The sequence below is a fragment of the Rhynchophorus ferrugineus genome, unplaced genomic scaffold (genome assembly GCF_030347505.1).
Source record: "Rhynchophorus ferrugineus isolate W39M unplaced genomic scaffold, kcgeb_rfMv2 rfM8, whole genome shotgun sequence".
Taxonomy (NCBI): domain Eukaryota; kingdom Metazoa; phylum Arthropoda; class Insecta; order Coleoptera; family Curculionidae; genus Rhynchophorus; species Rhynchophorus ferrugineus.
In genome coordinates, this window is record NW_027472587.1 from 21309284 (window position 1) to 21321671 (window position 12388).

Sequence of the window (12388 nt, forward strand, 5' to 3'; positions counted from 1 at the left end):
AACTGAATTTTTTATAATTTTTTTCTAGAACCTTCAGATTTTCAAGAAATTTGTAAAATACCCTAACAAATAGCTAATTTTGCTTGCGGTCCTACGTTTTCGTGGAGGTATCTTTGCTCCATCTACACTGAGAATCACTTTTTTTAAGGAAATAATTGGCAAAAAATTTTAGGTTTCTAAATGATCAAAATTTTTCGTATCTGCTAAATATTGCGGTAAAAAAAACACGGGAACCACTATTTTCGGTATATATCAGAAAATTTTTGAAATAGAAGTAAAATTCGAATTAAAAAAAATTCAACAAAAACAGCTTTTATGTCATATTTCTTAAAATTTTCAGATTTACATAAAAGTGATATTACCATCATATTTAGCATCAAATTTTACATAAGTGGTGATATTTTTAACTATGTATCTTTCTTTAAACCGAAGTTATAAGGAAAAGTCTGAAAATGGCCAAAAATCGCGATTTTTCCTGAGTATATATATGGAAAAATCGTCAAAAAATTATTGGCTTCCAAATGAGATGAAACTTTCATATTTTATGAATATTTTGGTGAGAAAATCAATAATGACAATATTTCTCACCTAAAGCTATTCGTTTTTAAGATATAAGCAAAATTCTGTTTAATAAATAACTAGCGAAAAAGAGATTTTATGCATAATTTTTTAAATACATCAAACATACAGCATAAACAATCATGTCATCTTATGTAGCATTTAATTCTGTATATGTACTGGTAATATTGGAGGCCTATCTTCCTTTCTTCCATATTTATAACTAAAAATTCAAAATTAAATACCATAAAATATTTAGAGATTACTAGACAATTTTGTTATTATTTTGCAGAAATTTCAAATATACCCAAAATATAATTATACCATCTTGTTGAGCATTAAATTCTACGTAAACTCTGATATTTTCACCAAGATATCGTACGCTTTTCCTGAGTTATGAATAAGAATATAACAAAAAATCGCCAATAGTATTTTTAGCTGAATATATATTCTTATTGTTATTTTTTATAACTATTAGATATACACATACTGTAATTATACTATCATATTTGGTATTCAATTCTACATAAATATTGTTATATGCAATATAATAATTTAATCTTTTCCGGAGTTATAAAAATGTATAGAAGAAATATTAGCGAAAACTTTTTATATTTAACAGATGTTTTTATTATTATTTGCTAGGACTTGTTGCAATAAGCATAATTGCATTAACACTACTTGGAACCTTTGCTGACGACACAATTATTATGGCAAAAGATATATCTCTGCCTAGGGCAATAGAAAAAGTGCAAGTGGCAGTCAACAAAATCTACAACTGGACGAAAGATTGGGAAATTCAACTTAATAGCTCCAACTCTGTCTACGTCAATTTTGCATTGCGGCGAAATAATAAAAACTTAATTATATCACTCTAAGGATGCCCGATTCCTCAAACAGAATCAGCTAAATACCTTGGAATCCATCTTGACGGTCGATTAAACTGGAAACACCACGTTAGACAAAAAGCAAAACACATTAGAACCAAAATAAAACAACTATACTGGTTAGTCGGAAGATACTCCCAACTTGATCTAAAATCAAAGAGGTTGATCTATAAGACAATTTGGACCTATGGGGTGCAAATATGGGGTTGCACTAAAAATTCAAATCAACTAGTCTTACAACGCTGTCAAAACAAGGTTCTTCGACTGCTTACCAGTGCCTATCGCTACGTAACCAACGAAGAACTGCGCGATGACCTGGAAATCTAATGGATTTGCGAAGTTGTGCAGGATTTCGCCTTGAAACACGAAAGAAGATACTAAATCATACTAACGTGGAAGCAATACAACTGCTGGACAGCGCACAGGATGTCAGGAGATTGAAGCAAACCAAACCATACGAACTTATATAAAGTGTATACCTTTAGTGTAAACTATAGCTATAAGTTATTATAATTTTATAATTGAGGAATACATATTGATGTATTTTCTCGCACTCGTTTTGCTTGTGAATTAATCCAAGTACATAGGAAAAGTAGTAATAAATTAATTGTAAATTAAGATGGTACTAAGGGTATCTAATAAAGATGCTATAAAAAAATTTTTAGAAAGAAAGGTTATCTGAGGTTTTGGTTGTGGATTATCTTCAAACTCAGATTATTATTGTAGTGACCTTTTGGGCTAATTGGCTGCAAGAATTCATGAAGAAAGACGAGAAAACATCATTTTTACAGCCAGAAATCTTTTTTTTTAGAATTATGATGTTTTTAGCTTGTAAACTATTGGCATACCCTGCTGATGATTATCCCTGCTATGGACACTCGAATTTTTGGTCCCTTGAGCAACTTATAACGGAGATCCACTCCATTCCAGAACGAGATGAAATAACGCTTAATCTGTAGGTTATCACCTCCGTGTAGACGATAACCGTCGTAATCGACGATGACCAGTATCTCCGGGTAAATGGTGTAGGGAGCCTCGCGCTTGGAGCGCTTCGTCGATCTGGCGCTCCGTTTGTAGCGTTTGGACAAGTGATCTGGCTCCATCAAAGCTGAAAATCGTGAACGATGAGAATCGTGAGGTGGCACTCGAGTTTAGGGACGTTACCGTAATCGCTCATCGTATCCGTGCCGTCCTGTTTCCGTCTGATGACGATGTGATGGTGGGTCGTAGACTCTTTCAGGTCGCGATCGATCGGCAACCCTGCGAACAATTGATTCGTTGGTCGTTGAACGTAATTTTTGCCATATCGAGGTCGATTCGGTCGAAATTGTTTTTAGAGTAGACCGTATAAGCGCTCGACCTTGGTTTTGTTGTAATATCCTTTTTAAGCGAATCGGGCTAGAAATCATGGGAAAACGGATCGGCGCTAGATCATTGGGTCCGTGCTGTTGCGGCAGACTATTTTGAAGTTTTGTGCAACGGAATCCTTGTCCGTAAAAAGTTTCATAACGCAATATGTTTTTTGGGTTTTATTTCATAAAATATCGTTGAAAGAACAATGGTTGTTTTCGGCTTCAATATAATAGATGCTAGAATGTTTCCTGGTCATTTTTACACATTAAAGAAGACACCTACTAAGTTTTTCTCATTTTTCGGGTGTCATGGCGATACTGTATCGAAAGAACGATGTGATTTTAGCTGTGATCTATTTTCGCACTTCTTTAGCTTTTCAAAACAGTGTGTCATCCAAAACATAGTGCACCGATCTGAACAAATGGTAATCAGATAGCGCTATGTCTGTTACTCTTTATTTCTGGTCTTTTTCCAACAACACGTCATTCGATTTCTTCAATTAACATCGGTAGACATATGCAGCAACACGTATGGTGATCAACGCAAGTGATATACGCGCAGCAAGGCTCTCCTGGACCAAACCATGATATTTTGCGATGAAGAGTTGTCGTAGTAGATCCACTTTTCATTGTCAGTCACAATACGCCACAGAAAACTATTTTTTTTACCTGGCACACAATGAAACTACAATGTTGAGACTTCTGGAAATTATATTTTTAGTCAATTTGTATGGTAACCATTTTCTTTTCTCTCTGGGACCTTTCTCGTAGCATATAGACCGAAAACAGTTGATCCATGAATTGGTTGACTATCTGAAGGTTCTTTGATGCATGCGCTGGATATTCGTCCAATAAGTCTTTCCGAGTTTATTTTCTTTGAACTTTTCGTCTTTGTTCCTTCGTATTTTGGTCCTCTGAACCATTTTTTCCATTTGCATTAAAATCTCTCCAGTTTCAAACCGTTGAAACCAAAACCACAATGGGAGATTGTTCTTATTGCATTCAAATCTATATTTTAAAAAATCAACCGTCCTTATACAGTATCATACTACCATTATCACTTATTCCACACATGATGATATAGTTGAGTGGCAATTTCTTTTTCTGAAGCAGCTAGAAACAGAACCAAAAAGCGGCGGTTGGAGATGAATAACGCTATATGTAAATTTTCAAAAAAATCCCTCATAATTAATTTACGGTATATTTTCCATGTTAATGTAGCACCATCTCCACCATATTTCTTGAAACCAAGGTAAAGCATGTCTTAAAACACATATTTCGAATTATTTAGAAACCAAAACAAAGATATTATTGAATGGTACCCACCTGTATCAATGGCAACTTCCCCGCTCAGTTCTCCATCATCATCCAAGAACATTTCATCGTCGGGTATCTGGGTTTTCACCGATGGTCTGAGTCTGGCTGGTACCGGCCTGATGGCCAGGTGGGAACCAATCGAACCTTCCTAAAACATAGAATACGAGTAACAATGAAGAATTAAATTTATTTTTGTGTTATTTGTTCATTAAAAAATCAATCAATTTAAAGATCGTTAAACGTTGAAGCTTTTAGCTAGTTTTTTTTACTGCAGATATCTGTCTTTACATTTTTGTAATATTTATCAACAAACCTCAATTCACCGCCTTTAACGTACAATATGCTGACTATAAAAAATGCTACGACTACCCTGTAGTTGTATTAGCTATTTGAGAGACATATTAATTGTTCATTCAATAAGGCACATTCGGATGTTATAACTGTTTAATGTGCAGATGCTGTTGATATTTACAACAGTCGGTTGCATAACTCTTCCCAACTGTGGTTCTTCTGAACTTTTACCTTTAGTTCTTGTGTAAATCAGTATCTTCTAAGTATGTGGTGGCTTTTTTTCTTACATGGGTTCGGCAAGTTCGCCATTGTAGTCTGGTCTATTTGAATTTTGCATTTTATTATTGCTAAGTATGAATTATTGTTGATTTTTTACATTTTTATCATTAAAATTAAAATTTATGGTATATATATGGGATATAGATGATAGTAAATAGTGACATCACTAAAATGGTATCTTAAATTCATCAGCCACTGCGATAACGACATATGCTCATACATAACATATATATATATATATATATATATATTGGAAATTGAAATAGGAAGCACTATAAATATACTTAAAATTTAACGAAAATTCTCAAAAATCTAGACGAAATGGGCTACTAACATTATACAGGGTATCCAGTTGAAAAGTTCCAATTTCAGAGTGTTAAATAACACTGAAAAGAGTTCACTTCTTTTTGCATAAAATATTCCCCATGTATTTTCTACTCCTTTGTTATACACTCCTCTATAAAAAGAATTAATACATAAAGGTCACAAACTAATTATAATAACTCTTTTATATAAATAGAATCATAAAACACTGCTGATATTATAACAAAGTAAAATAATAATACTTAAAACATCTTGCCATCTAGATATAATTGTAGTATAATTTATAGAGAAAGGACAATGTGCAAATAAAGGGTTAATACTAAGAAGCAAAACAAATAAGAAACGATATTCCAAGTTAGTTTTATCTATAAGCCTAGGCACTGAACATCATTGCTATGGTTTTTGAAGGCTGATATTTAACATGTAAGAAGTAAATATGCTTTTTATGAATGGCCATTGTGATTTGTTTTGGTCATAAAAAAGGAGCCTCATATATTTAGATATTATGAAAGACATAATAACAATTAATAACTGTACCTTATTTCTTAAAAAACACATCATCTAAATTATGATTTTTGGATTCTCAGTCTATTTTTTAGTCAAGTATTTCCATAAAAATGTCAAGTCAAATGGTTCCAAGTTCTGTCTGCGTTCATAAATTCATAAATATTATGCCACCGTGTATAACTGGGTAGGTAGGTAGATTCATCATCTTTACCGTATTTCCTTCTTCATATATATTTTAATCGTCGACCTTTCTTTGATTTAAAATTATAACCAACACAATAAACGTACAATATGAAGAGCGTTTGTTGAAATTTATTTTACAACTCATAACCCTTCCCAGATCACCTTGACAATTTCAGAAAGTAACTCATCTCACTCGCCAACAACCGTTTTTCTGTTCCTGATACGACACGCTACCTTGACTCAGATGGATCGGTTCTCACGGTACTACCCGGTCGACCAGGCAGAGAAACCAACAAAAACCCGCGTTTTGATTAATGAAGGAGGTTGTTGTTGGTGTTGCTTCCGCATTCGTCTCCGTCTTCTCGGGATGCGTGTCTTCATTCATGGTAGCCGGTGGTTGGTTCATGAAGAGATTTATTGTTTTTTTGGTAATGTATTGTTTTTTGTTGAAGATATAAGGTTATCTCGACTCCAAAGAGATGTATATGGTTCCCGAACATCTAGTTTTACTGGTCGTCAATATATTATGCTTTTTTAAGGAAATAATTGGCAAAAAAATTTAGGTCTCTAAATGATCTAAATTTTCCATATCTGCTAAATATTGCGGTGAAAAAAACACGGGAACCACTATTTTCAGTGTATATCAGATATTTTTTGAAATAGAAGTAAAATTCGAATTTAAAAGAATTTCAGCGAAAACAGCTTTTACTTCATATTTCTTAAAATATTCAGATTTAGATAAAAGTGATATTACTATGTTATTTGGCATCCAATTTTACGTAAGTGGTGATATTTTTAACTATGTATCCTTCTTTAAATCAGTGTTACAATAAAAAGTCTGAAAATGGCCAAAAATCGCGATTTTTCCTGAGTATATATATGGAAAAGAGGCCAAAATATTTCAGATCTCCAAGTGATTTGGAACTTTCATATATCGTTAATTATGGGACTAAAAAAACGTAGAAATCGCCAATTTTGCTCTATGCTTAACTATTTTCAGGATATGCCTAAATATCAGTTTTAAAGAATTTTTATCCAAATTCTCATTACGTTCATATCATTAAAACATGTTTCATTATGGAAAAAATAATTACACCACGTTATTTAGCATCCAATTTTACATATACCCTAACAATTTCATCAAGCCATCTTAGTTTGAACAAGAGTTATAAGGAAAAGTCTGAAAATGGCCAAAAATCGCGATTTTTCCTGAGTATATATATGGAAAAAAAGGCAAAATATTTCAGATCTCCAAATGAGTTGGAACTTTCATATGTCGTTAATTATGGGACTAAAGAAACGTAGAAATCACCAATTTTGCTCTATGCTTAACTGTTTTCAGGATATGCCTAAAAATCAGTTTTAAATAATTTTTATCCAAATTCTCATTACGTTCATATCTTTAAAACATGTTTCATTATCGAAAAAATAGTTACACCACGTTATTTAGCATCCAATTTTACATATACCCTAACAATTTCATCAAGCCATCTTAGTTTGAACAAGAGTTATAAGGAAAAGTCTGAAAATGGCCAAAAATCGCGATTTTTCCTGAGTATATATATGGAAAAAAGGCCAAAATATTTCAGATCTCCAAATGAGTTGGAACTTTCATATGTCGTTAATTATGGGACTAAAGAAACGTAGAAATCACCAATTTTGCTCTATGCTTAACTGTTTTCAGGATATGCCTAAAAATCAGTTTTAAATAATTTTTATCCAAATTCTCATTACGTTCATATCTTTAAAATATGTTTCATTATCGAAAAAATAGTTACACCACGTTATTTAGCATCCAATTTTACATATACCCTGACAATTTCATCAAGCCATCTCAGTTTGAACAAGAGTTATAATGAAAAGTCTGAAAATGGCCAAAAATCGCGATTTTTCCTGAGTATATATATGGAAAAAAAGGCAAAATATTTCAGATCTCCAAATGAGTTGGAACTTTCATATGTCGTTAATTATGGGACTAAAGAAACGTAGAAATCACCAATTTTGCTCTATGCTTAACTGTTTTCAGGATATGCCTAAAAATCAGTTTTAAATAATTTTTATCCAAATTCTCATTACGTTCATATCTTTAAAACATGTTTCATTATCGAAAAAATAGTTACACCACGTTATTTAGCATCCAATTTTACATATACCCTGACAATTTCATCAAGCCATCTTAGTTTGAATAAGAGTTATAATAAAAAGTCTGAAAATGGCCAAAAATCGCGATTTTTCCTGAGTATATATATGGAAAAAAAGGCAAAATATTTCAGATCTCCAAATGAGTTGGAACTTTCATATGTCGTTAATTATGGGACTAAAAAAACGTACAAATTACCAATTTTGCTCTATGCTTAACTGTTTTCAGGATATGCCTAAAAATCAGCTTTAAAGAATTTTTATCCAAATTCTCATTACGTTCATATCTCTAAAACATGTTTCATTATCGAAAAAATAATTACACCACGTTATTTAGCATCCAATTTTACATATACCCTGACAATTTCATCAAGCCATCTTAGTTTGAACAAGATTTATAAGGAAAAGCCTGAAAATGGCTAAAAATCGCGATTTTTCCTGAGTATATATATGGAAAAATTGCCAAAAAATTATTGGCTTCCAAATGAGATGAAATTTTCACATTTTATGATTATTTTGGTGAGAAAATCGATAATGACATTATTTCTCACCTAAAGCTATTAGTTTTTAAGGTATAAGCAGAATTCTGTTTAATAAGTAACCAGCGAAAAATAGATTTTATGCGTAATATTTTAAATACATCAAACATACAATATAAACAATCATGCCATCTTATTTAGTATTTAATTCTGTATATGTACTGGTAAATTTGGAGGCCTATCTTCGTTCTTTCCATATTTATAAGTGAAAATTCAAAACTAATTATCACAAAATATTTATAGATTACTAGACAATGTTATTATTATTGTACAAAAGTTTCAAATATACCCAAATTGTAATTATGCCATCTTGTTGAGTATCAAATTCTACGTAAACCCTGATATTTTTGCCAACATATCGTAGATTTTTCCGGAGTTATGAATATGAATAGAAAAAATAGCCAATATTATTTTTAGCTGAATATATATTCTTATTGTTATTTGATGGAACTATTAGATTTACACATACTGTAATTACACCATCATATTTGATATGAATTTATACATAAATACTGTTATTTTCACTATTATATCTTAATCTTTTCCGGAGTTATGAAAATGTATAGAAGAAAAATTAGCCAAAACTGTTTATATTTAACAGATGTTGTTATAATTATTATATCTTATTGGGCATTTAAGTTTGCATAAATATTGTTATTTTCACGATCATATCATTGGCTTTTCCAGGGTTATGGAAATGATTCAGATAGATCGTTTCTCACGGTACTACCAGGTCGATCAGGCAGATAAACCAACAATAATTCGTCTTTTGATTAATGAAGGAGGTTGTTAGTGTTGCTTCCGCATTCGTCCCCGTCTTCTCGGGGTGCTTATCTTCATTCATGGTAGCTGGTGGTTGGTTTTTGAAGATATTTTTTTTTTTGGTAATGTATTGTTTTTTGTTGAAGATATAAGGTTATCTCGGCTCCAACAGATGCATACGGTTCCTGAACGTCTAGTTTTACTAGTCGTCAATATATTATGCTTTTTTTGTCCTCTATATTAGTGATACATCGACCGGTTGACATGAGTTCGCGAATAAATAACTCTCCTGAGGTTAACGACAGAAAAAAACCGATTTGTATTTAAACTGTTCGTCGTTTTTTTTTTGCGCGTCGCTACGAACCGGCACTGGTCTGTTAGCCGGACGAAAATAACACATTTTTGACCCATATTTCATCGAAAAAAGTATCGTCTTTAGCGCGGACTCTCGTCGAGAACCCAATTTAGCCGAGTTGAACGGAACGATTAGCATTCGTCGCTGTTTGGCCTTTCGAAATGCCGCCAGATTCACCGATTTGGTCGCTGGAACTCTCGAAATCTCGCCGGCAGCGGTAAAACGTTATGTAACTGATGATACGGCGGTCCTGCAAGAAGTACCTCGTTCGAGTCGCCGGAATTTTCACCGAAAATGTCTAAATTCCGGATTTTTTGCGTCGTTTGTTTCGTTAATTAAAGGTCGACGTCATATCACAAGAAATTTGAGAAGGTGATATATGTCAAATTTATGGTTAGAAAGAAATTTTCATGGGAAGGTCGTGTTCATAGAAAAACTGGCAAGATATCACGTTAGATTTTTTTTATTACTCTTAGGGCTTCCACAATCCGCCAAATATTAAAAGTATTTCTGCCTGATATTAAAAGTAAATTTCTTATGTTTATATTATATATAGATATAGAAAATAATTTCATTAAGTAATCTCCTATATAAAATACTATGTTAATTAATTAGTCTTATTCCAAAGTCTATATATATATCCAATAATCAAACCACATAGTGTTACATGTTTGAATCTACGCACTTCACTATCACGTCGCATATTTAGTTGATTAGCGAGTACATTGGGATGCACTGAAACTTTTTCGAAATACTTCACACAAACACGTTGAATTACACTCGTTATAGGTTCTAGAGGAATATCGCGTTGTATCACTTCACTTGAAACATAGTACGGAGTACGTAGGAGGAGTACATAGTCTAGTTGGATTCCATATGGGCTTCAGTATAGACTCATACAGCAATACCTTGTTATCTAATGATAACTTGGATTTGCGCCCGATGAGCCAATACATGTGATATAATTTCAGACGAAGCCCAAATACTATGGGACTGATTACCTACATCGAGACCTGCAGATACCCACAGTCAGTCAAGAAATCAAGAGAATTGCAAGGGGGCATGAGGGAAGACTCCATTCTCATACTAATATTGAAATATTGCAACTTTTGGATACCACCAGAACAGGACACAGACTCAAAAGAACCAAATCATCTGATCTTGTGTACTATTGTGTAGTGAGGTGCATATATTAAAAAATTCAGCAGTGACATGTATAAACATTATTTCACCAGAGACTGAGTTAGGGCCGATGGGACCTCCTAGTTATATACCTAGATTTAAGTTAGCATAAAGACAAATTGTAGGTTAGACGGAAACGACTAATAACAATATATTAATTAAATAATAATAAAAAAAAATATTAAAAGAACAATACTCAAGTTCGTCACCATTTAAACCTCACCACTCAATGTTCTGGGCTTGGATATTGTTAATTTTTTCTCATTTCTATTCCTCAAACCATTAGCACCGACGAGGAAGTCGTTTACTCCCCATTTACAGAAACGATGAGTGTTATTATCACGAAACCTCTCGGATCATAGATTATCCGATTCATCAACAACGATCTGGTAAAACCAGAGCTGGACTTATTTGGCGCGATATACAAGAAATCGATCTGATTCCTGGTAAACAGTAGTTTATTGTTTGAACAGTGAAATGTACATATTTGTTCCAAACTTCGTATAAACAAATTCCTTTTAAAAATCGTTTTCTAAGAATCTTTAACAAACACTATGATGTGTTTTGTTCATTCATCGGTTCATTTTCGTTGTAAAATCACCATTTTATGATGCTGTTTTCGCGTGTTCTGTTTGCCTAAGTAACAGTATATCAAGCTGTAGGATGTCGCGTATATTACACATATAAATTTTATTTAGCATATCGTTAGGAGACGAGGAACATTGGGGGACTTACCACGACGATGTCATTCCCTTCTTTTCGGAGAAGAATGGCAGCCTGATTCTCCTCGTCCTGATATAGGTCTCCAATTTCTTCATCATCCTGCAAAAATTTAAAAATAACAATTAGTTATAAGATATTCTGATATGTTAACATTATTTTTGGATAGTCTACAAGTTGTAGCAGTGTGGGTGACGGAAATTTCAAGTTAAACTTTCATATTATATCATAATCATATTAGGTAATATTATTTCTGCCTGTTGTAAATCTTTGTTGACATAAACCAACTGCCTTAATAACTAATAAAAAAATTTATTACAAAGGAATGTCTACCAAAAAAAAGACTGTCTCAATCTCAATTACTGAATTAGTCATTATATTTACTGATAAAAAATAACTCGAGAGAAATTACAAACGCAGTGATGGAATGGAATAAATGCCAACAAAACGTCATCAATTTTAAAGAGTATATTACTCAATGATTGTTTACTAAATTGACCACCAAAGAAACTATGAGTTGATGAGATTTTCCCAAAAAATAACCACAAAGTAGAATCGATTTTCAACGCAATCTAGAATGGTTAGCGTCGGTTTTGATGTTTCCTCGTAGCATTTTGAATGAAAACAGCGATTAATCTACCGGTGGCATAATAGTTTCATAATATTCGGCTATTAATGTACAACCGAAATCTATTTTTTTAATGCTTTACGTGATATTTACCTGATTTAGGTCGACACAATTGAATAAAATTATTAGCTCTAGATATCAGATATTACATGTTTCAACAAAATTAGATTTTTTTTACATTTATGAACAATTAGGTTCTAAATAATCTCAATATAAGTAAGGATGTTGATCAACGAGTTGAGTACAGTAATGCAATCCTAAGGCAATCTGCTGAAATTGAAGATTTTTTGTCAAAACTGATAATGACTGATGAAACCCATTTTCTTCTCAGTGGCTACGTCAATAAACAGAACAGTTGATTTTTG

The 12388-nt window shown here is 32.6% G+C and overlaps 2 protein-coding genes across 4 annotated transcripts in view; one reads left to right on the forward strand and one right to left on the reverse strand.

The window, feature by feature from the left end:
- The window catches only part of wech (tripartite motif containing 71 protein wech), a 155422-nt gene that overhangs the window by 15089 nt on the left and 127945 nt on the right, over window positions 1-12388 (forward strand). The window lies entirely within an intron of this gene.
- The window catches only part of sona (sol narae), a 90632-nt gene that overhangs the window by 13519 nt on the left and 64725 nt on the right, over window positions 1-12388 (reverse strand). For all 3 annotated transcript variants that reach the window (XM_076412932.1, XM_076412930.1, XM_076412931.1), the window contains exons 5-8: window positions 11411-11497; window positions 4124-4262; window positions 2610-2705; window positions 2294-2553 (exon numbers count right to left, since the gene is read on the reverse strand). In XM_076412932.1, the coding sequence (XP_076269047.1) occupies window positions 2294-2553; window positions 2610-2705; window positions 4124-4262; window positions 11411-11497 (582 nt within the window). The remainder of the gene's footprint in view (window positions 1-2293; window positions 2554-2609; window positions 2706-4123; window positions 4263-11410; window positions 11498-12388) is intronic.